The sequence below is a fragment of the Corylus avellana genome, chromosome ca6, assembly GCF_901000735.1.
Source record: "Corylus avellana chromosome ca6, CavTom2PMs-1.0".
NCBI lineage: Eukaryota > Viridiplantae > Streptophyta > Magnoliopsida > Fagales > Betulaceae > Corylus > Corylus avellana.
This window is the reverse complement of record NC_081546.1, coordinates 1,618,019-1,641,077: the sequence shown is the minus strand read 5'-3', so window position 1 is coordinate 1,641,077 and position 23,059 is coordinate 1,618,019. Positions and strand designations below refer to the sequence as shown.

Sequence of the window (23,059 nt, the reverse complement as noted above, 5' to 3'; positions counted from 1 at the left end):
CCCATAAACTTTTCCATATAAGAGGATAATTAATTAAATAGAAAATCATTTCCAAATTATAGCATGCAGTTCAACATACCTTAATTCTGGGCATGTAAGTTGTAACCTTTGAATAATCTACAACTATGGAAATCCAGAGCGCATAGAATCTGGGGAAGCAACTCAAGGATTTTCTGTCATTAATGGCTTGAAACCTACCACCCATTACAAAAGCAAACATGCATTTTGATGATTCCTCAATTAAGGGAAAGAAGGAATAATATTTTGAAGTTCCAGAGGTAGATGGAAAATGCAATCGTGTTGATCGTAGGAGCCAGGCCTTCAGGGCTGGCAATGGCGGGATGCCTAACTCAACACTCTATTCCCTACGTTATTCTATAAAGAGAAGATTGTTATGCTTTTCTTTGGAAGAAAAGAACTTACGATCGTTTGGGTCTCCATTTAGCAAAAGAATTTTGTTTTTTACCCCACAAGACTTTGCCTCCCGACGCGCCAACCTTCATGCCCAAGCATTATTTTCTTCGCTACGTAGATGGGTATGTCTCGGAGTTTAAGATAAACCCTCGTTACCATCGTTCTGTTGAATCCGCATTTTTCGATGAAGCTGCAAAGAAATGGCGGATTGAAGCTAACAACACCTTAGAAGGAAGTATGGAAGTTTACAGTGCAGAGTTCTTGGTGGTGGCTACTGGTGAGAACTGTGAGGGTTTTATTCCTTCTCTCCCTGGGTTGGATAGTTTTCCAGGAGATATTCTCCATTCCAATCTTTACAAATCGGGTTCAAAATATAAGTCTAAGGATGTTTTGGTCGTTGGATGTGGAAATTCTGGTATGGAGATTGCCTATGACCTCGTAGACCATGGAGCTCGCACTTCAATCGTTATTAGAAGTCCGGTAATTAATTAATATTATTCTCACTTTTTTTCTATTTATGAGATATGTCTGAGTAGTTTAAAACTTAGTCAAACAAATGGTAACTTGAATTGCAGTCAATTTGAACAACCCAAATGCAAGGAATCCCGTTTGTTTGGGTCTAATATATTTGCATGGGAATAATTAATAGCATCACGCCATCACATGCATGATACATGTCACATGTCACATGTCACATGCATGCATATAGTCAATTCTAACAATTGATGTGGATGTGATTGTAGCTTCATGTGCTGACCAAAGAATTGGTTCACCGGGGAATGTCTTTGTTGAAATATCTCCCGGTTTACATGGTGGATGCTATACTCACAATGCTTGCAAGACTCGAATATGGTGATCTTACCAAGTATGGGATCTATAAACCAAAGAGAGGCCCGTTCGCCAACAAAACAGCAACAGGAAGATCTCCTGTTATTGATGTTGGAACCATTAAAAAGGAGAGATAGAGGTATAACTCTGATTTCCTTTCAACAATTTTCAAAAGAAAATGATTTAGATACTACAACTTTTCTTATAACTCCTTATAAATTGACATGACAACTCATGACACATGACACAATATTGATAGGTTGTCTCGGACATTTCGAGCATCAACAAGAACAATGTAGTGTTCAAAAATGGCACTGAAAAAAAGTTTGATGCAATTGTTTTTGCAACCGGCTATAGAAGCGCCGCTAATAAATGGTTGAAGGTATATATTCTTGCTTTCTTTTTTCTTCTTTTTGTAAATTTACAATGGGAGACAAAGCTAAGCTTAATCAGTGTTGTGCAGGACTATAAGTATGCTCTCAATGGTGAAGGAATGCCAAAGAATAGTTTCCCGGAGCATTGGAAGGGAGAGAAGGGGTTATATTGTGCTGGATTGTCAAGGAGAGGACTCTTCGGTGTATCAATGGACGCACAGGCCATAGCCAATGACATTAACAAGTTCACAAGTGGCAAGAATTAGAGCTTTTTCGATGCCTCTCCCCGAACAATACCTATGCCGTGTGGCTCTCCATAGATAATATCTGGTGTAGGGAGATTATTTTTTTATTGAGGAATAATGCCATATGGGCATTGAGGTGATATAATTACTCCCCCTCCCCCTATTCTTAAGGAAAAATGATGTTTTGCGTTTTACCTTCCATTCATTTTTTTGTTTAATTACTTCATGCCAAAGATAAAAGATCCCTCGTTTGGCCCGCGCAATGATACATCATGATTTTTTTGTTAATGCTATTATTTTCAGTTTATTCCCAATTTAAATTAAAATACTTCATGCGTTTATTTGATCTCATATGTAAAAGAGAAATGTTATATACTAATTAAATATTAAATTCGTCGTTTTTATTAGCTTGAATTAATGATAATTGAATATGGTATTAAAACAAAAGTTATGAATTTTAAACTTTACTCCACAATTTATTTTTAATTTTAATTAGATATTTCAAATTTCAAAATAAATAATAGTAATACTGTAATAATTAAATAGTGAATTAAAGTGGGCAGTTGTTGAAAGCAAAGCTAGTAAACTGCTATTTTCCAATTTTCTTTCTTTCCTTTTTTCATTGGAGTGGGTGGGGTAATTGGGCCTTGGGTGCGTCAATGCTAAAATTCAGCCCAATCCCGATGCATTGCCTACCGAAGCAGAAAACGAGAGCACTTCCATAAATTATAACTTTTTTTTTTTTTTTTGGTAATTAGTTACTTAGCCTGTTTGACATCCTTTGATTCGAATAATTATATGAGGCTGATCAATCGTATGCACTTCCGTCATCAAACAGTCAATAGCTTGTCACACTTTTTTCAGATTTTGGTAAACAATCAATCCTTATTGCTTGGTACATAATTACTACATGTCGGGAATAAAATTATATTACAAGCTCATTAGATTTTAGGTTTTAGGGCCAATAACAAACCCACATGACTATTAATTGAATAGTAGGAGATACAATCCAAGTGATGTTCTATTAGAATAATCTGGGTCAAAAAATCTTACTCAAAGTCTAAATTTGAGTAGGAGCTCAAGTCCAATTCTAGCTCTAAAAGCTCTCAAATCAACTAAAATAAGAAGAATTAGTCCAAATTTACCTCAGCTCTTCAACCTATAGCCTCTATACAAGGTACAAATGATCTTCTCATATTGTCTCAGACTCTCTGATTCTCATACTAGAGAATACGAAATAGTGCTAAATTGAATTATTGTGATTGTTGAGTTTGCCCAGCATAGATGCCGGCAAATCACTCTTATTATTTTGTAGCGACTGTGGAAATGCGAATGCGAATGGCGTATTGAAGATCAAGAACGCCATATCGGAAACAGTTAGACATAAAATTGTTCTAACAGTTTTGCGCTGTCTGTAGGGACGTGATGCGTTCCAAATCATGATTATTAGTCACGAATTTTTTTAGAAAGTTTAATTAATAAAAATACACACTTTTGAGATCTCCGTAATTTGGTATAATAACCTATGGTAGTTTAATAGATTAAATTAATAAATTAAATTAGAAAAGAAAAAAAAAAAAAAAAACTTTGTCCCATAAACAGAACCGGCCAAAGCACAAAGGGAGAGCAGTTCAACAAATTATAACTAATTAACTTAGCCTTATTCAATTCCTTTGAACATCCAAATATAGAGAGAGAGAGAAGAGTCTTGATTCATGGTCAAATATATATATATTTGACCATGAATTAGGACTCCCACATATCCAGAATTTGCGTTGAAGATCATACTTAACAAGTTATTATTATATTACTGCTTAGCTTGTTTGATATGCTTTAATTCAAATAACTATACGTGGCTTAAGTAAGCGCTTCCGTCACTGAATGCGTCAATAGCAAATTGTTCACTCTTTTTCAGTTTGGTAAAGCAGTCGTCTCTTGCACGTTAGATTTGGGTTCACTTGGTATTAAGGTTCCACAAAATGCAATTTAAAAATAAAAATTTTAAAAATATAGTTAAATATTTAATAAAATTATGATTTGGCTTTTAAAAATTTTGCCTTTCAAAAAAAAAAAAAAAAACGCATTTCTTTGCCTATAATTTATAAATAGATAAAGTTTTTTTTTTTTTAATTATGGTTTTAAAAAAATTCCTTCATATTAAAGGTAGGTAGTGAATAAGAAAACGGGTGTTAGGCGTGTGAACATTATCATAAAAGGAAGTCAAATTTGACGATGTGCTTCTTAATAAGACAAATATGGACAAAAAGCCAGGAAACTTACACGGATTTGTTGCCTTTTACAAGGATGGGCTCAACTATTGACAAATCAAATTGATATATATATATAAAATTTATGGACTTTTTTTTTAAAAAAATTTAATTTAATTTAATTTTATTACAATGGCAAAGTTTTTTATCAAATTAGGTTGAAGGACAACTCAGTCTATAGAATTGATATTTATTTTTAAAGTGTGTAATTTTCATATGTCTTTTTAATAAGATTAACAGAATATTTGATGTGAGAAGTATGTGTTTTAAGAACAAATACTAATTTCATTTACATAATTAAAGTAAATTTCTCAAATTCAATTTATAGGAAAACTTTGTACATGTAATAACATGCGAAGGAGCTACAAAGAGTTTTATATTTTATTTTTTCACTTTAAAACTACTTTTGGGAAAATGGGTTAAGTTTTTGGATCTCTTTGTAATGAATTTGGAACGTATGCTAGTTGGATTAATGTAAGAAAAAGTCAAATTTTATCATTGATTTATGTGGAGTTCATGTAAGTCCATAAGTTTAATATTTGATTTGTAAGTTAATATTGACAAAATATTAACACCAACTATTTATTTTATTTTTTTTAAAAAAAGAGAGAAAAATAAAAGTTTTTTCAAACAAAGCCAACTTGTATTTGTTGTCCTCGCCCGGCGACTGGTTCATCTATTTGAAGTTTGCTCAATGTGAATTAGGGTTATTCTCGTCTTTCTGTCGCCTTGATTTTCCACGTTCGTTGGGAGAGTGGGAAAGTTCCAGGAACGTAGTGACGAAAAGCCAAAGGCGTTCAGGTCAAAGTCAAATACACAGGACGCTATAGCATTACCATCGATCTTGCAGCAAATTACCATTATGTTATGCTATTATATATATATATATATAATAGCTGAACATAATGGTGAAGTGATACAAATCAGTTTAATAAAGTGATATGCGTCTTTAAAACATGTGAGAAATATATATTTTTTAATAATATGTATTTTTTATATTTTTATAATAACATTAATAAAAAAAATATATACTTTTTATATGCTTTAAAGACACATGTCATTTTATTAGACTGATTTGTATAAATTACTTACAAACTAGTTTATAGCTAATTTTTGTCTGAGTGAATAATATTATATGAGATTGTTTGTTTGAAAAATAATCATTAATTTAAAACTCTTTTAAGATAAGGTAAAATTTCAAATACTCCAATAAAACACACATTTATTTAAGGGAATGATTTTTGAAAAAAAAAATTAGGCTTCAAATAATTTTTTTAAACTACTTTTTTGAGGTTGAATTTCTTATTTTCATAGTTATTTTTTGCTGCCGCTGCCTGTCGGGATTTGGCAAATTATTTGGCAAAATCGGCCACCACAAAGTTGGCTGAAATCTGCCACCAAGGTTTGCCAAAAGTTGCTGGCAGCCAACCGCCGCCACCAAGAGATTGCCTACCATTTTTAGCTGCCATCGAAGCTGTTGCTGATTTTCCGACAAACACCGAAAAAAGTTTACCAATTTAATGAGTAGTGCATTTAGCTAAATATATATTTTTCTCACAATTGTCTTTTCTCCCATTGGCTAACGGCTAACCCAATCAAAATGCTCTTGCCTTTGTGTCTTAGTAGAGAAACACTGGTACAGTCGTAAATATATGCAACAGCGAGTCCAGTTTCGTTATTGGAATGTAGCCGCCGTCTATTAAAACCCAAGCTCTTCCCTATTTTGTACGCTGCTGAAGTTTCGTCTCGTCCAGTTAAGTTCCGTTAGGCTCCTGGAGTCTGACCAAAAGCTCAGGTACCCCAAGCCCTCCAACCTTTCACAGCGAAACCCTAGACCAATTCGATTCCCCAAATTCCCAATCGCGTCCAATTCCTTTCCCATTTGTAGCTCTCACTTTCAATTTCACCCTCGCGTCTCCGATTTACTGTAATCTTCTGCGGGAATGGCTTTTCTAGGATTGTAGGGTTTCTCACATCGACTTTGCTAGTTAACGAAACCACACTGTACCAGATCTTCACCAAGCTAATCAAGATTGCAGAAATGGCTATCAGGGTTACCTTCAGCTTCTCCGGCTACGTCGCCCAAAACCTAGCGTCCTCGGCCGGCCTTCGGGCCGGCCATTGCCGGAACTTACAGGAGTGCTGGGTTCGGTCCCGGATCTTTGGCCCGAACCAGAAGTCCGAGGTGGATCCATCCACCACGGTGCGCAACTACCACTCCGATATCCGGCGGCCGAAACCGAAACCGAAACCGGTACCGAGTCACTGGGCCGAGAGCTCGGCCTCTCTTTGCGCGACTCTCGCCGGAGATATACTCGGCGATAGTTGCAAGAGTCCGATCGTCTTGGGCCTGATATCGATGATGAAGTCGACAGTGTGCGTGTCGGGATCGTCGGCCACGGCCATGGGCGTTTTAGGCATCGCGCCGTTCAAGGCCTCGTCAATATTGCCTTTCTTTCAGGGGTCGAAGTGGCTTCCTTCCAACAACGAGTCGGCGAGTATGGTTGTGGATAAAGGTGGAACAGCGCAGTGTTGTGAGATTACGGAGAGCGAGAGGGAGAGCTTGATCGAACGCAAGGCGTTGGAGAAGAGCGGTTGGTTGTCCAAGATATTGAATTTATGTTCGGAGGACGCCAAGGCTATGTTCACTGCAGTGACTGTGACCTTGTTATTTCGGTCGTTCTTGGCCGAGCCAAGGTCGATTCCGTCGTCTTCTATGTATCCTACTCTGGATGTGGGGGACCGAATTTTGGCCGAGAAGGTAGGTGTAGCTCAAGGTCTCTAATTTCATTTGGGTATGGAATTGTTAATTATTAATTGTTTTCGGGTTACAATCTTTTTGGGGTATAATCATGAGAAAAGAATTTAATTTGGTAATGGGTATAATCATGTGATCGGAATTGTTTGTTGAACTTATGTGATTTAACTGAAACCGATTAGGTAAAGTTTGTTTCTTGCGAAGATTATTATGTTTCCTTCATAGATATTGAGACAGTTATTCGAAGTGCGCATGGGATTAGCATACTGTCTAATAATGTTTCTTGAACGACTTATCAATTCTGCTATGGGACAAGGATGCAATAGTTTTGTTTCGGGTTTGCTGTTTCATCGCACATTGTATTCTTCTTAGTTTGTTATATGGTATCTAGAGACGATAATTTGTAGAGAAATCTGTTTGATTTGGTTGTGGATGCACAGGCTACTTGATAAGATATATGCAATGTTTTGCTTCAGATAGATAGGCGTTGCTTCTTTTTTTTTTTTTTTTTTTTTTTTGACGATGGGCTGAATTGATTGGTTCTGTTTTGTGTTGCCACAGGTATCATATTTTTTCAGGAAGCCGGAGGTTTCAGATATAGTAATTTTTAAGGCACCTCCAATCTTGCAGGTATGAAGTAGAATCTACTTTCAAGTGCTTTACTTCGAGAAATTTTCTCTCCATATTGACTGGGGATTGCTGATTTTGTGAATCCTTTGCATTTTGCAGGAAGTTGGTTATGGTTCAGGTGATGTGTTCATTAAAAGAGTGGTAGCAAAGGCTGGAGACTATGTCGAAGTAAGAGTTCATATTTAATTTTTTATATTCAAGTAGAAATTTTTAAACTTACGTAAGAAATTATATCTTTTTCTTTGTGAATCCTTTGCATTTTTCTTTACCTTTGTCTCTAACATCTTGGATCTTCCTGACTTTTTTCATGTGATAGGTTCGTGATGGGAAATTATATGTGAATGGTGTTGTTCAGAATGAAAATTTCATTTTAGAGCCACTTGCTTATGAAATGGATCCAATGGTAATGCCTTGTGTTCATCATTAATTTATTTTCCTTGTGTTGATTTGTTATCATATCCCAAACATGTTTTTGAAGCATTTGGCTGGATTTGTTAACAAAGTCCTCTGCACTATTCTGGTTGATTTTGCAGCTTGTGCCTGAAGGTTATGTCTTTGTGATGGGAGACAATCGCAATAACAGTTTCGACTCTCATAACTGGTAAGTCTAGACTCTTTCATTTCTGATGATTTTTTGGTTTGAGAATATGTTGAATTAGATGGGAAAGAAACATTTTCAGCAAGTGGCTTCTACAAATATTCTAAACATGATTGTGTTAACATCTACTCTTATCAGAAATTGATATTGGGAATATGTGAGGATTGACATAATTTCAATTAATGCTGGCCGGTTAGTATTCGTTTCAATTTTGAATATATTTCCTGACATGTTGATTTGTTTTCCTTGTGGTCAGGGGTCCACTTCCTATCAAAAACATTGTAGGTAGATCGGTGTTTCGATATTGGCCTCCATCCAAAGTATCAGACACCATATATGAACCTGATGTGGGGATGAATGCTGTGGCAATCTCGTGATACATTGCCCTCTGCTTGCAGGGGGAGGATCTTTGCTGACATCTATTTCATCTAGATGGTGATTCTTTAATCTATTTTACACACATTTGGCTCAGTATTGAGCAGTTGTGAATATTCAACACTTTCCCATCATGGAACCTGCTTATCCTGGATTGGTTTTTGATGCGGGGTATCCTGTCCATCAATGTCTCCTTTTTGACGGCCTTAACTGTGGCCGGTGATGTATTTTTTTTATGTAATGACATGTTTAACTTTTAACATTACAGTGGGAAGAAAGGAGAGAAACCAGATTTTTTTTTTCTGATTCCTTAATTTATATTTTTATTATGGGTTGGGAGGGTGACATGCACTGTTACTGGTCGAGGAGCTGAGGCTTTGGAGGGCTGAAATATCTGAGGGGTGATTGTTTATCTGGGAGTCTGGTACTGCTATCGACTTGATTGCAGTTGGAGATTCCTGATTCTCTTTGATGTTGTGGTTAAAGCTCCCCCCTGACGATGAATTGATGAAGGGATGAAGGCAGACAGGTACTTTACACTTGTGCTGGAAGCTCATCAATTTATTCATACAGCCTCACCTCTGGTCGACCAGCTAACCATCTAAAGATATCAATCTTCTTGGCAAGTGGGGTGGTTCTCAGTGGTTGCAATTTTCCCATATTATGTTCTGCTTTGTAGTTTAATCAATTGTAATGATTCTTGTTCGAAGTTAGTCAGCAATGTATACTTCTCTTGTTAACTACGTTAACTGCATGAAACAAGAAGCTATTACGCCTAAATTTCTTGGTTTGTTGTCTCCGCATTTGTGGGTGTGTTGGTCTCATATCTTGTTTTGCTTCAACTTTCACCAATTTTTATTTTTTTGGGTGGGTTTTTCTGAGTAGCTTTCACCCTGGTTGCAGCCGGTTCTTTCTATCTTTTCTGTAGTTTCACGTGAGCATCATTATGTGTCTTAAATTTTGCTGTTGATTTAAAGGCCCAATATCGCAGAACCTTTATTGGTATGTGTAGTTTTTTCGATGGGAAGGCAAATCCTTTGTTCAAGTCTTGATATTTTTTTGGGGGGTTTGCAAACACTGTTGATGTTTGATGTAAATTACCCTTTGTTTCGAGTTTTGATGAGTCATCATTATAGTTAGAGCTTTAAATGAATAGAGCCACTAGTGAACAAGTTTGGGTTGGGGTCGGATTAACTTTGCTGGGATCGATTCATTTGTTTGTTTCATTTATTAAACAAATAGAGCTTAAACAAAAATTTAGACTCGTTTATTAAATGAGAGCCGATTAATATGTAAACTCAATTTGACTTATATAACTTTATTTTTATTATAAAAAATGAAAACATGTTCAATATTTAAAAAGATAAATATGAATTCTCTTTATAATGAAATAGATAAAGCTTGAATAATTGTAATTGTAAGTCTTAATATAGAGATGTGTATTTGTGTATATTTAGTGGGTTTGTGTGTATCTGTGTATGTATATAATGAATGTATATATACCATAAGATAAACATAAGACCTGAGAGAAGATTGTTTAGGATTTGAGGTAATTTATCTAATTACTCAAAGGGTTAATAAATCTTAGCAATAATTAAATAACTAATAATTTATATTGATTTACCAAAAATAAAAAATAAACAATCACGGACTTACTTTATATAGAAAATGCATAAGTTAATTAAGTAGTTCGTGAACAATCTTAAATTTGTTTGAAAAATAAATGAATTGAGCTTGAATAGATTATATAGCTCAGTAATGAGCTCGAACTCGGCTTGTGTTTAATTAAACGAACCGAACTTATACATATTCAATACTTAGGTCCTATTGGACCAATTACAACCCTAATTATGGTGCTAGGTAGGAATGAATATAGGATTTTTTTATAAAAAATAAAGTAAAATTACAGTTTCCATGAATAAAGATAACAATGAAAAGAGGATAATCGGTGAGACAAGATTTAAAGAAGAAGAAGCAGATTATACATGGAAGTTCAATACATAAACCTGGATGTACGTGCATTTTCCAAATTTTAATAATTCTGGTATATTTTGAGTAATGCTAGAAGTCACTTTTGTATCACTTTTGTGTCAGTCCAATGATGTGACTCTTAAAATCATCATTGAACTTGTGATTGATAATTATTTAATTTTAATCAAATTGTAATTTTAAAATCCACATTATTTTTGAACGGACAAAAAAATAACACAAGAGTGACATTTTAAAATTACTCGTACATTTCAAGTTTTTCAACTAGTTTTATAATAACAGTGTTGTCCTCGTTTATTTTAAATTAATGAAATTTAGTTAATCTTTTAATTCTTATGATTATTAGGGCATTTGGGCCAAATCTGTTGTATTGGGCTGTAGACATGCTATATATTTTGTACCCATTTTATCATGCTTACCTTAAACTGGCTAACGTTGAATGACCACTTACTGAAATTGATTTACTTAGAAAAATAAAATAAAAGTGGAAAGTGATAGTAGATAATTCATTTTTTTTATTTTATTTTTATGATGATGGTTAAGTTTTTCATAAGATATCATATCATTATGAAAAGTATTTGATTTCTTCCAAAAGTTTTACGATATGATACTTCCTTGCTGGTGTGGGTCTTAGTAAGTACTGTATTGTGTGTCCAATTTCCTATTTAATCCTATGATTTTTCCTTTTGCAACACAAGTGGCACATAGTATATCAAAAAACCGATCTAGTAGGTATTGATGTTAATGTATTAAGTTTTTTTTTTTTTTTGTCAAATAATTGAAAAAGAAAAAAAGAAGAAGTAATATTTAACAATTTTTTAATAAGAAAAATGCAAGAAATAATATTTTTATTTTGATTGGCAACACCATATCAGTAAATGAAATAAAAATATAATAAATAACATTATCTTAAAAAAAAAAAAAAAAAAAATTATCCTTTTAACAAAAAATTATTCAAAGGCTCTATCTCATTCTCATCAGCATAATCGGATAAAAGTAAAGACAAAGCATTTTTCTACCGCCACACGAATCCCATCATTACACGGGCGTGGGCATTATTGCCATTCCAATACCTGTCCTAAACCCGTACGACGAGGATCAAGAGTCCGAACTCCGAAGTGGAACCTCCGACACTGAGCGAGTCTGTCGACGACAGAAGCATGACGAACCGGGGTCCTGTACTAGTGTCCCTCCTCCTCCTCCTACTCGTCCTACACCTCCTACTTCCAACACCGATTCTATGTTTCACTCCTATAAACGCCTCGACCTCAAACTACCACCTACAGGTACGTCCCTGTCCCTGTCCCTCGGATCTTGTTTTATTCTTCTTCTCGAAACTCTCTGTTTCACAGTGTTTGATTTTGTGGTAATTCAGGATGTTGTTAAGGAAATATTGGGGGCGCAGAGGTGGGATTCGAGGGACGTTAGGGTATCCAGATTGGATCTGAGGAAGGTCCGGTTTGGTAGTACTCCGCGTTACGAGTTTCGGGTCGGGTTAGGCAAGTCCCAGTTGGTGGTCAAGTTCTCCGACGAGGTGGGCTCCTGGAGGAAGTTCAGAAATGGGAAAAGCGATTTTGGGTCTTTGGTGACTGAGGTTGGTGCTTTGGGTTTGCTCGATACCTTGAAATTGGAGGGTCCGTTTGAGTTGCGGGTTGGTGGTGATGACAATCTTTCGCTGTTGTTGCCGGTAATGAATTTTATACAGTTTTCACGACAGTGAAAGTTTCTTTCTTTTCTGAAATATTAGCTCTGATTTATTAGTAAATGGGGCTAAATCTGAATGCCTAAGATTGGATTATGACCAAATTGTTTGTTTATACGGAACAAATAATTTCTGTATGTATAAGCTATTACCTGTTCTAGTTTATTCTTAAATGTAAAATCTCATCGGTGTCCAATTAGCTATTTTTGATGTTATGTAAGCAATTAGTTTTAAAACAGAAAATATATGGAGATATTATTTTTCGTGCTCTTTCTTGTAAATACTGTCCTTTTATCTTCCGTTGGGATTTGCCAGTGACATCCATTCAACAAAATTGCTTTTGTGTAAATTGTGCTGTAGAAGCAGCATTCTTATGTTTTCAGGATTTGTAGCAACAAGTTATTTGGCAAAAGTGTTATAAATGTAGCTATAGATCAGTCAGCCCCTTGAAGTTTATCATCACAACAAGAAAGGTGATTGTGCCTGATAAACTTTATATGCTAGCTGTTATGCGGCTGCATGTTGTTAAGATATTGGTGAAGATTATGATACAGATCTATTTGGGGCTCTGAATTTTGGGTTCTGATTTATAATCTTGTTTATTTGTTGGTGGCTAGACACTTTGATCAAGCACTAAAATTTTGATGATCCATGGAAAAATGGGCACTTCTTTTTTGGTGTTTGGGGGGTGAGAAGTTGAAAGATTTATAGTCAAGGTGGCTAGAGCATTTTGCTTTGTTCTAGATTGTGAGAATCACTCCTGAGATACATATATCACCTTTAACTACTTTTTTTTTTTGTTTCCCCTCATAAAATTTCTCCATGTCCTCATGTTCTGTTAAGCTTGTGGGAAGTTGTGATACAAATCGTATTGAAAAATAAAAAAGAAAAAGGACTACAAATTCCAGAAAATGTCTTGCAGAGGCCATTTGAAAACGCCTTAGTGCAGTATGATGAAACAGATAACCTCAACAGACAAAGGCTTTTATTTATCTATTTTGCTGATTAGATTTGTTTGATAATTCATGGATTGACATTCAACCGTTGATGTGTCCATTACTGTACTTTTTTTTTTTTTTTTTTTTTTTTTTCAACTGGTAGTTTTATTAATGGCTATGATTATTTGTCTGTATACGAGAGGGATTCTTTAGTGCTACTACTGACAGTCTGGCATTTTTGACCTTTATCTCCAGATGAACACGTCACATAATGGTTTGACTCGAATACTTGTTGGTGAAGGCATCACAGTGGAAGTGAGAAGAGCTCAAGAAGTCTCTCTGATTCACTCTTCTGGTCTTGGTTTTTCAGTGAATAGAAGTCTTGTGATTGACAAGGAGAAAAATGAATTTTGGCCCTTTTGGCATTCTACGTGCATCCCATTACTTCCTATACAAGTTTTAGGGGCTGTATCATTAGTTGCTTATAGGACTCGAAATGCTGATGCCCACATTGAAACTACATTAATTTCCAAGGACACGATTGAGTTGCTGCCGGAAAAGTGTTACAATAGTCATGTCTACAAGAAGTGGACTTGCCCCATTGATTCTTTAAGCTCAAGGATTACTATCGTGGAAAGAGTTTTGAGCAGATTTCTTCGTGATAGAATTCATCAAAATCGGTCAGGATTCCTCAAGACTAAGATTAAAGCATCTGCTATCATTCGCTTCCGGCTAGAACTGGAAAGAGATGTCAGAAACAACGACACCCTCCATAGTAAGTTGGCGGAGTGGAGAACAAAGCCAAGTGTTGAACGAATATGGTTTGAGGTCCTGGCAAGAGTCGACACAGAGAGGCTGCAGCCCCTTTTGGTTAAGAAGGTGAATCCTTTCAATGTAGTAGATTCAGTTTCATGGAGTAATTTAATGTCGAATTTATCTTTTACACAATTACAATCTGTCCTCGTCCCTCCCGATGCTCTAACACTGGATGTGAAGTGGTAGGATGAGGGATTGTATCTGATACATGTATAAACGGCACTGTAAAGTGATTTTGTACAGAGATTCAAAATTTTTAACAGGAAAACAATACAGTGAAATCACTTAATGTGCTTTCGCTTGAATCAAATCATGTGATAACTCGAGCTTAATATGACGGTTGCATGATTGTTTCTGAGTTTTCTTGAAATTTTTGCAGTGAAGCTTGGACTTGCTTGTATGCATATATTGGGTGAATAATAATTTCATAGTGAATAGTTCCATATAGACCAATAAAACATTCTAAGGCAACCTTAAGAAAGGAGTAATGTTATTTAGGAGTTTGATATACTGCTGTCATATTATTATTTACCTCCTAACTGGGTTGTTTTCACTACTACATCATCAAATTGTATGACAATCGTATAGCAATCTACTAAATAGCATCACCTTAATATCTCTAAACCCTAGACATTTCAATCTTTTCCCCAACATCACTTTGCTTCATTTCCACTTTCTTGTATCTATACCAAGATGCGCATATTAAATACGCCCCAAAGTTCGCCATGCTCAACCCGGACAATAAATAGTAGAAATAGTTCAGCTTATCTCTGTTCAAATTATTGTTGGCCAACCACCCACCGCTCACCTTGTTCACCACCTCCACCACTACTGTGCTCAGAAAGTACCCAAAAGCCACTGAACACCATGAAATGGCTGTGCTGAGTGACTTCATACCAGCTGAGCTCTCTGCATAGAAAAACTCTAGCAGCCCAACTAGGGTAAACATATCTGCGGCTCCAAATACAGCATATTGGTAACCCAGCCAAAACAGACTCATTGGCAAAGGGTCGGCACTATCAACCATGTTATGTTGGATAGCCAGAGACTTGCGGCGGGTCTCCACGACTCCGGCAATTGCCATGGAAATAGCTGAGAGCACCAGCCCGATTCCAATTCGCTGGAGGTGTCGAATCCCGGTGGGCACTCCTGTAATTTTTCTGGCCAATGGGACAAAAACCCGGTCGTACAATGGAATAAGAGTGAACATGAACAATAGGGGGATTACTGGGAGTGAGGGGCTGGGCACTTTAAATCCCAGGATATAGGGGTTCAAGGTTGTGCTTTGTTGGACAGAGAATGTTTGAAGTTGAGCCAAGCATGTGTTCATGAATACGGTGCTAAGTATAATTGGTAGCATGCGAATTAGAATCTTTGTCTCTTCAACTTGTGTCACTGTGCATAGGCTCCAGGATCCTTGCTTGGTTGCTGTTGATTCATCATTGTTGCTCCTAATGATTGCTGCCCTGTCCAAAAATCTGCGAAATAGAGTGGTGTGTTTATATATTTTATGAGTTTCACTTGGAAGTAATTACAAAAATTACTATTATGTCTATAATTGGCTGCTCGAATTGTGTGTATTTTGAGATGGTTTCACAGAAAGGACAGTAAGACTCGCTTGTCTCGGACAGTTTGGAGTGTGGAGCTCACCTGCCTAGAGCAGATAAGCCCTGCAACTCCCTTTTTGTGAGATTGTTCGACCAATTTGGTCAATCAATTATAATAAATCATGATCCTAATGTTTGATAATATACCTAAATTGTTCCGTTCTCAACAGAATTTCATCATGCATTCTTGTTTCTTTGCCATGAACCTCAAGCAATTCCTCTGCATTTTCTGGAATCGGAAGTTTTCGGTTTCGGATGGCAGCCGCAAATACCTGAATTTTAAGGACAAAAGAGTATTAATTAATATTTCGCAAAAAAGTTTATTTGTCCTGAGTCTGGTTCGTAAAGGATCAGTGGTAGTTTTATTTGCACACCTGTCATTTACATCCCTTATGTATACCTCTTATTTTTATTGTTAATATCACGTTTAATAATTAACTTAAAATTAATTCAAAATTAAAAACCCCAATAATAAGTGTAGACAAAAATATACAAATCGCTTACATGTGTTTACCTACGTACCACGGAGATGATATAGGCATGTTATAACAATGTTGGTAAAAAAAAATTTGACCGAGGAAAATGATAACTATAAATCTTTTACAAACTGACGCAGCACTTAGGGCAGAACCAAAATATCATCAGGTGAACTAAAACAAAAACTTTTTAAGGGGGTAAAAACATAATTTTAAAAGTATTTATTCCATAAGAACCTATAATTTTGAAGGAATTTTTAAAATTTTGGGGGACATTAAGGTTATGATTCCGCTCCTGACAGTCGTTCATACGACACTTATCACGTTAGCTATTAAATAATTTTAAATTTTATTGTTTATATCATTTACCATACCAGTCAAGTGAATTTGTAAGAAAATTATAATAAAAACTACTATTTAGGACCAGATACCTGCATAATGCGAAGTAGTGGGCTTCCCATGGGCACATTATTGCGGTATAAAGACTTGCCCATGCACAAAAAAAGCAATGCAAATAAGACCGATACAGCGCATATACCAAAGCCCCAGTCCCAGCCCTGGTTGGAGGTTACCCATACGACAAAGGTCACGCCGATTATAGCTCCGATGGTGAGGCTGAACAAGAACCAGTTGAAGAAGCTTGAGAGTTGAGCTGCCTCCTTAGGGTTTTTTTCATCGAATTGGTCGGCTCCCAAGGCCGGCAGCGCCGCCTTAACCCCGCTGGTTCCAAGGGCCACCATGTATAGGCCAGCAAAAAGGAATACAGATTGGCTTGTATCTGCGGCCTCGCATGTGTTTTTTAGGTTTATGGCAACATCTTTGCATGGGAAGGGCCTTAGTTGGTGGAAATGTGCTTGTACTGTCAGGAGCCCATATCCCTGCATAACCATAAATCATGAGTCAGATAGACTAAAAATTTAGAATCCCGATCGATCGGGTGCAATAAGCTGCTCTTTTGCACTGCAGCAAGGCATTTTCATGTGAGAGCGTAAGATGAATCCTATCTATTTGGGACAAGTGTTTCGATAATTCGGTCTCACTTATTTCAACGATCACACTTGTCTAAACACGTGAAGTCACCGCAACTCTCACGTAAAATTATCCTATTACAGTTTGGATGGGTATGTAGGCAATCTAGGCCCACCTATTCTGACTGCCCGAACAAGTTGCCTCAACTATTACATGGGGCTACCCTATTGCAATAGGTCATTTGTCATTAGTGAGATTCTGTTTTTGGTTGAATTATATGCTTTTATGCATTTGCTTATTATTCTTCATGTTCCACAATAGATGTTTTCTTTCTAAATGATCAAGAGAATGATATATATATATGTCTTCCCTTTTAGAAAATAATTATATTTATTCTAAGACATCATAAGAAAGAAAATAAGAGATTTAAATTGAGATAGAATCACTGATTATTTAAAATGATTGAAATTTGAAATTTGAAACTTGGAAGTTTGTTAATCCAATACTACCACCGACTAGCCACAAAACGAAATCCTCCAAACCTACTACACGGTGGGTCTATAAATTATGACTACTCAACATGTGATTGGATTATATTATTGAACTAAAATAACATGAGTGAACAACTTATAATCTTTTTTGTCTGTTGTTGAGTCAATGATTTTGCTATTTAAAATGATTTTAGGCAACATTTAGGGTGATGCTTCAATAGTCCAAATTTTTTTTTAAAATAGTTAGGTATACACTAGGGTATGGGTTTGAATCCGGCAATAAAAATCTCTATGTCTGATTAATGTAAACCATCTTGGTTTTTATTGATGCCTTAATAGATCTAGGTCAAACTATAACTCAATCGAACAATTTGAATAACAAAATTACTGAAGATCTTTGTCCTACCAATTATTATGAGACTGGCCTTGATTTGCCCATGTATATAATTAAGCTTCTTATTCCTGTCTTGCTTTCTCATTCTCCTTTAGCAGTGAGGTAATTTAACATTTTTTTTTTCTAAGGCAATAGTTAATTAAAGCGTGAAGAAGGGTAGAATGAAAGAAAGAAGATACCAAAAATTCAATGAGTCCAAACAGCACGCAAGTCTTAAATCTGGACAAATAGGTGTCACAGATGAATCCCCCAACGAGTGTTAGTAAAAAAGCAGTCCCCATGAAGTTTGTGAGCGTGGCGGCGGATTTTGTTAAGCTGAAGTTCATATACCCGTAAAAATAAGTTACAAGGCTCACGGCATTGGACACGAACGACATGTTCTCCAGCCCCTCGGTAGCTGCATGCATCAATTTCACTGTTAAAAAAAAAAAAAAAAAACCAACCGACCGACCAAAATTCACACATAAAAACATATATATATATATATATATATAGTTACCGTATACAAAAAACACAGCTCGATTTCCTCCTAGCATTGTTTCTTTCTTAGGATTGGTTTTAACATCTCTGCAGATGCCCTGTGGAATGATGAAGAGCATATATAAAATGCATAATCCTGGGTTAGAAAATTAAAGCAGAGCTTATCTTAAGAGGTTAATTACCATTGTGTTGGGAAGCTATATATCTTGTTTGATCCAAGAGAAATTGCTTCTGATCACTCAATCAATGGTGCACTTTAGACTGAATGCCTTTGACTATTTATAGAGAGGCTCGGATCGATGAACATCAAAGGAATCAAATGGCATCTTTCGTTTTGTTTATAATAAGACCCCACTACTCTGTCGTTTATACTCTTTGTCTTCCTGTCCTGATTACCCTGAAAAAAGTTCATTTGTAATGTAGGATATGTACGTTGACTTACAACTGTTAACTTAATTAATTATATGCTAATCAGCGAAATGATTGCTGAATACTGCCAAGCACTGCTACATAATGAGAAAAAATAAGAAAGAAATTGCTTTGAATTAATTATGCTTTCTTTATCTAGCTGCTGACACTTGTTGTTGGCACTGGGCATGCATTTCCTTTCATTAAATTGAGGAATAAGAAGCAGAGTGATTCTATGGGGGCACCCAAGAGAGGAATTGACCTCTATATATATGCACTGCCGGCAGTCGTACCACAATTTTCAGGTCAAAAAACGTACGTTTATGTGTTCTAGACTGTGGCTCCATTTATGCAACAAGGGAGCAATTGATCATACGTTGGTGTTGATGAAGAGACATCCATTGAATCTTGTTTCAGCAGTACTAAGACATGTTTAATTTACTTAAATATCAGAAATGTCTTCTATTTGCGGGGATAGAAATAAAAATTTAATTTTGATGGGGGTGGAACTGCATTTATTTCTTTTTTAAGGGGGTCATCATCAATAAGTTAAAAAAAAAAACTAAATATATATTTTTGAACAAATTTAGAGGCTAATTATTTTGAACATTTTTTTGGATGCCCTCTCCCATTAGTACTTCCTTTTTTTATTAAGTTTCATTAGGTAAATGATAAATGGCCCCTACACCATTAAATAATAAACGTCAACTTGCGTGCTGTTTTATAATCAAAATCGTAGTTTAAATAACAAGAAAAAAAAAAAAAATCGTAGTTTAAAGAATCTTATTATATTATGATGATGGTATCGCCAGCAACATTAAAACTGGACGGCATATTATATATAGTTTAAACAACATGAAATAATTGAACATGCACAGGATTCATGTGTTATCACGTACATTTTCATTCAATTTTTTTTTTTTTTTTGAATAGTACATTTAGGTTACCCTCTTTTAATTACCAAACAATTAGTAATGTCTTTCGAATTTTCAATTTGTGCAATGTCAATCTCAAACTATTATTGAAGTTGCAATGTCCCATTATGTACAAAAATTAATGACAAAAATACAGATGATTAAAAGTTAGAAAACAATAAACAAAATCATTTTCTGAATTTTCTAAAAAAAATAAAAAAATCAGAGTTTTTTTTTTTTTTTTTCAAGAGTAATTTTGTCATTTTTTTCAAAAATAAAATAAAATTAGCTAATCACTCTGCAGTTTCATTAATTCAAAGCTTTTTGATTAATTACAAGATATTCACCTCACATATTCTAAATTATTAAATAGTTTCTTTAATTACATCTACTTGCAATTATATATATATATATATATATATATATATATATATAACTCGTTCAAATCTCTATTAATCAATCAATCAGAAGTTACAGACTGCTCTCTTCAGATAATCTCCGATATATAATTAGGGATTTTTCCTATCCACTCTCTTTCTATTCCCGTCTGCGCCGCCAATTTAACGATATTATGGGCTGCACAATTGACATTTCTTCCCACAAATTTTACATCCCAAGAAATAAAATCTTCAAACAAAGTTTTCACGTATGCTATAATGTGTCCAAATCTACTCTAGTTTTCCTCCCTTGAATTTATCGCATCTACCACTCTTAGCATCTCTTTCCATACCGATACTTTGCACTCCTAGTTTCAAGCAATATTTTAAGGCGTGAAAACTTTGGCAATTTTATTAATATTAAAATATAAATCAATAATTTTTGTATTAATTGAAGCTTAATCAGAGGCTAACTAAATGTTTTGACTAATGGATGGTTGCTGTAGTACTCTGCAAAAGACGAACTTTTGGAAAATTACAAATGCCTATAATTGATTAACTAATTAAGGCGTGGACAATTAGCAACATGCTGATGCAACAAGACAACTAGGAAAATTAAGGAACACGTTTTAAAAAAAAAAATGTGAGCAACCTCACTAGTGGAAGCTAGCTATTAATTAAGATCCTAAAACAAAGACAGAAGTGTCTTAATACATGTTTGTGTTATAAGAAATCGACTATTTACAGCAAGTTGAAGTAGACGACAATTATGCGAGTATTATATATATGTGAGTTTGTTAAAAGGGAGGCATCAGGGTCACATAGTCTTCCCTGAAAATATATATATATATTTTTGGTATATTATCATTGTCGTTTGTAGCAAACTTATAAGTTATAATAAAACTTAGAAATTTATATCTACTAAATATTGGGCTCCCACACTTGGCAGGCGCCCAAGAGAGCAACGCTCAACACACTAAACGACAACGACAACTAATGAATAGGGTCATGATACACAAAACGCTGGCGTGCCAAATTTTTTTTTTTTTAATATTTTTAATTATAAAATAATAATAATAATAATAATTTGGCTGGCGTGCCACGTTCTCTTCAGCATTACCCCTAATGAATATAACGTTTGAACATTATTTATATATATATATATATATATATATATATATATATATATAGTGTTTAAAAAAATATGGACACGACGTTTGTGTTTTTTTTTAGTGCGTAGAAAGATGTGGCTTTGACCGCATGCAACGTATTATCCTCCAAAATCACATGCATGTTTTGAAAAATGTTTCCGCTATTTCTTCATTTATATTTTGTTTTATGTCCAAACGCATCTCTTATATTTTATTTGAAATCTTCACACATTTTCAACGAATTTTGAACAAAATTATAGTGAAGGTTATTTTTCATTTGTTGTTAAGTTTTAACGGACTGGTTTGTAGTTAATTTATACAAACTAATATAATAAAGTGACATGTGTCCTTTAGCATATGAAAAACACGTGTTCTTAATAACATGAGATTTTCACATGCTTTTATAAGTAACAATATGATAGTTTGTAGCTAATTTTTGTCGTGTTTTAGCACTCTTTTTTTTTTTTTTTTTTTTTGTTCTAATATTATGTTTTCTTGGAATTTTTACAAGTTTACCTATAAAAGTTAATTAGCTGTAGCCTTTGGGCAAAAACATATATAAAAAGTGTTATAAGGTGCATAAAGATAAAAATTGTTTTTGTATTTTTAAAAGTATTTTGTGTTTGAATTATTTGTTAATATTTTAGTTTTGAAAAGATAAATCAAATAAAACACAAAAATTTGAACAAATGGAGCCCAACTCTTTGTTATTGAATCAACCAAGAATTGATGCTTTCGAATTTCGATCTCGGTGAATTCATGGGCGGAAAAAGGGGACTAGTGGGCTTATAAGAAAACTTCTTTCAGGATGTACTTTTTTCTTCCAGATGCAAAAGATGGGTTGCCAGCTCTGGTAGAGAAAGTGTGTTCTGAATCTGGCTTCTTGGATCGCCACCTCCCGAAGAAACACAAGAAAGTGGGTGACTTCATGATCCCAAAGTTCAAGATATCTTTTGGGTTCCCAGTTTCAGATATTTTGAAGGAATTAGGACTGGTGTTGCTCTTCTCTGATCATGCAGATCTAACAGAAATGGTAGGTCAGGACTACTCTGTTTCAGATATGTTCCATCAATCTTTCATTGAAGTTGATGAACAAGGCACAAAAGCCGCAGCAGTTACAGCCAGAAAGTCCACAGGCTGTGGATTCCCCATTAAAGAAGATACGATAGACTTTGTGGCTGACCACCCATTTTTGTTCATGATTAGAGAAAATACCACTGGGACGGTGTTGTTCATTGGATATGTGCTCAATCCTTTTGACAGCGGTGCCACCAGCTCAATAGGTAGCTCATTGCCGTCCAAAGGGAAGAGAAAAGGAAAAGATCTCAACAACAAGAAGAAGAAGAAAAATGCCCGAAATATTACTAACTAAATTGTGGGTGCAATATTTTGTCTTTAACAAGTATAGGAGTTTTGACATTTTATTTATAGTTTATGTTCTTTCTCTCTGACAGTTTTATATTTAATATGTTCGTTTCTCCACTTATAACTATAGAATAAGATGATTTTGAAACCCTAAGCCCCCTCCTGAGCTGTGAAACCCTAAGCCTCTTTTCTAGAGCGCCGCAGCCGCAAGGGAGGAGGGATGGCCGTTGCTTGCATCCCTCCTCCCCTCTCCTCTTCGCTCCGGGTGCTAGTATTTTACTTGATGCTCCTAGTCTCGGTGCCCCTCTCTTCCCCCTCCCCATCTCTCCTTTTTTCCTCTGCTTTTTCTCCGTTTTTGCCTTTGGTATTGCCGTTCCCTTGGCTACTCTTTTCCCCGCCATCTCCATCTGCAGCACTCCCTGCTTGGGTTGGAACAGGTTGGGCACTGGATCTGCTTGCCTTCGCCCGATCATCCGTCATCCGCCTACCTTCC

At 35.4% G+C, this 23,059-nt stretch overlaps 2 protein-coding genes and 1 pseudogene across 2 annotated transcripts; 2 read left to right on the top strand and 1 right to left on the bottom strand.

The window, feature by feature from the left end:
• Window positions 1-282: 282 nt before the first annotated feature.
• On the top strand, window positions 283-1,882 carry LOC132183927 (probable indole-3-pyruvate monooxygenase YUCCA10; annotated as a pseudogene).
• A 3,963-nt stretch (window positions 1,883-5,845) lies between these two features.
• On the top strand, window positions 5,846-14,266 carry LOC132183926 (uncharacterized). The gene is made up of 9 exons (XM_059597397.1): window positions 5,846-6,889; window positions 7,448-7,516; window positions 7,616-7,684; window positions 7,833-7,919; window positions 8,050-8,117; window positions 8,371-8,487; window positions 11,569-11,764; window positions 11,854-12,165; window positions 13,374-14,266. Exons 1-9 carry the CDS (start codon window positions 6,170-6,172, stop codon window positions 14,118-14,120), a joined length of 2,385 nt encoding a protein of 794 aa, XP_059453380.1. The 5' UTR covers window positions 5,846-6,169; the 3' UTR covers window positions 14,121-14,266.
• A 287-nt stretch (window positions 14,267-14,553) lies between these two features.
• Window positions 14,554-19,106, bottom strand: LOC132183925 (protein NRT1/ PTR FAMILY 4.5-like). Its single transcript, XM_059597396.1, has 6 exons — window positions 19,053-19,106; window positions 18,371-18,449; window positions 18,051-18,268; window positions 16,449-16,895; window positions 15,689-15,813; window positions 14,554-15,412 (listed from the first exon to the last, which is right to left on the bottom strand). The coding sequence occupies exons 1-6, from the start codon at window positions 19,104-19,106 to the stop codon at window positions 14,554-14,556; spliced, it is 1,782 nt and encodes a 593-aa protein (XP_059453379.1).
• Window positions 19,107-23,059: the final 3,953 nt, after the last annotated feature.

What these genes read in the sequence shown, in the direction of transcription:
- LOC132183925 (XM_059597396.1), bottom strand. Translation starts at nt 19,106, where the DNA reads ATGGAGCCACAGTCTAGAACACATAAACGTACGTTTTTTGACCTGAAA. An exon ending in TTTTTGACCTGAAAATTGTG is followed by an intron (nt 18,450 to 19,052) that starts GTACGACTGCCG and finishes ATCATTCCACAG; the next exon opens with GGCATCTGCAGAGATGTTAA. An exon ending in TTGAGAACGGAACAATTTAG is followed by an intron (nt 15,413 to 15,688) that starts GTATATTATCAA and finishes TCTATTTCGCAG; the next exon opens with ATTTTTGGACAGGGCAGCAA.
- LOC132183926 (XM_059597397.1), top strand. Translation starts at nt 6,170, where the DNA reads ATGGCTATCAGGGTTACCTTCAGCTTCTCCGGCTACGTCGCCCAAAAC. An exon ending in AGGCACCTCCAATCTTGCAG is followed by an intron (nt 7,517 to 7,615) that starts GTATGAAGTAGA and finishes TGCATTTTGCAG; the next exon opens with GAAGTTGGTTATGGTTCAGG. An exon ending in ATGAATGCTGTGGCAATCTC is followed by an intron (nt 8,488 to 11,568) that starts GTGATACATTGC and finishes CTAAACCCGTAC; the next exon opens with GACGAGGATCAAGAGTCCGA.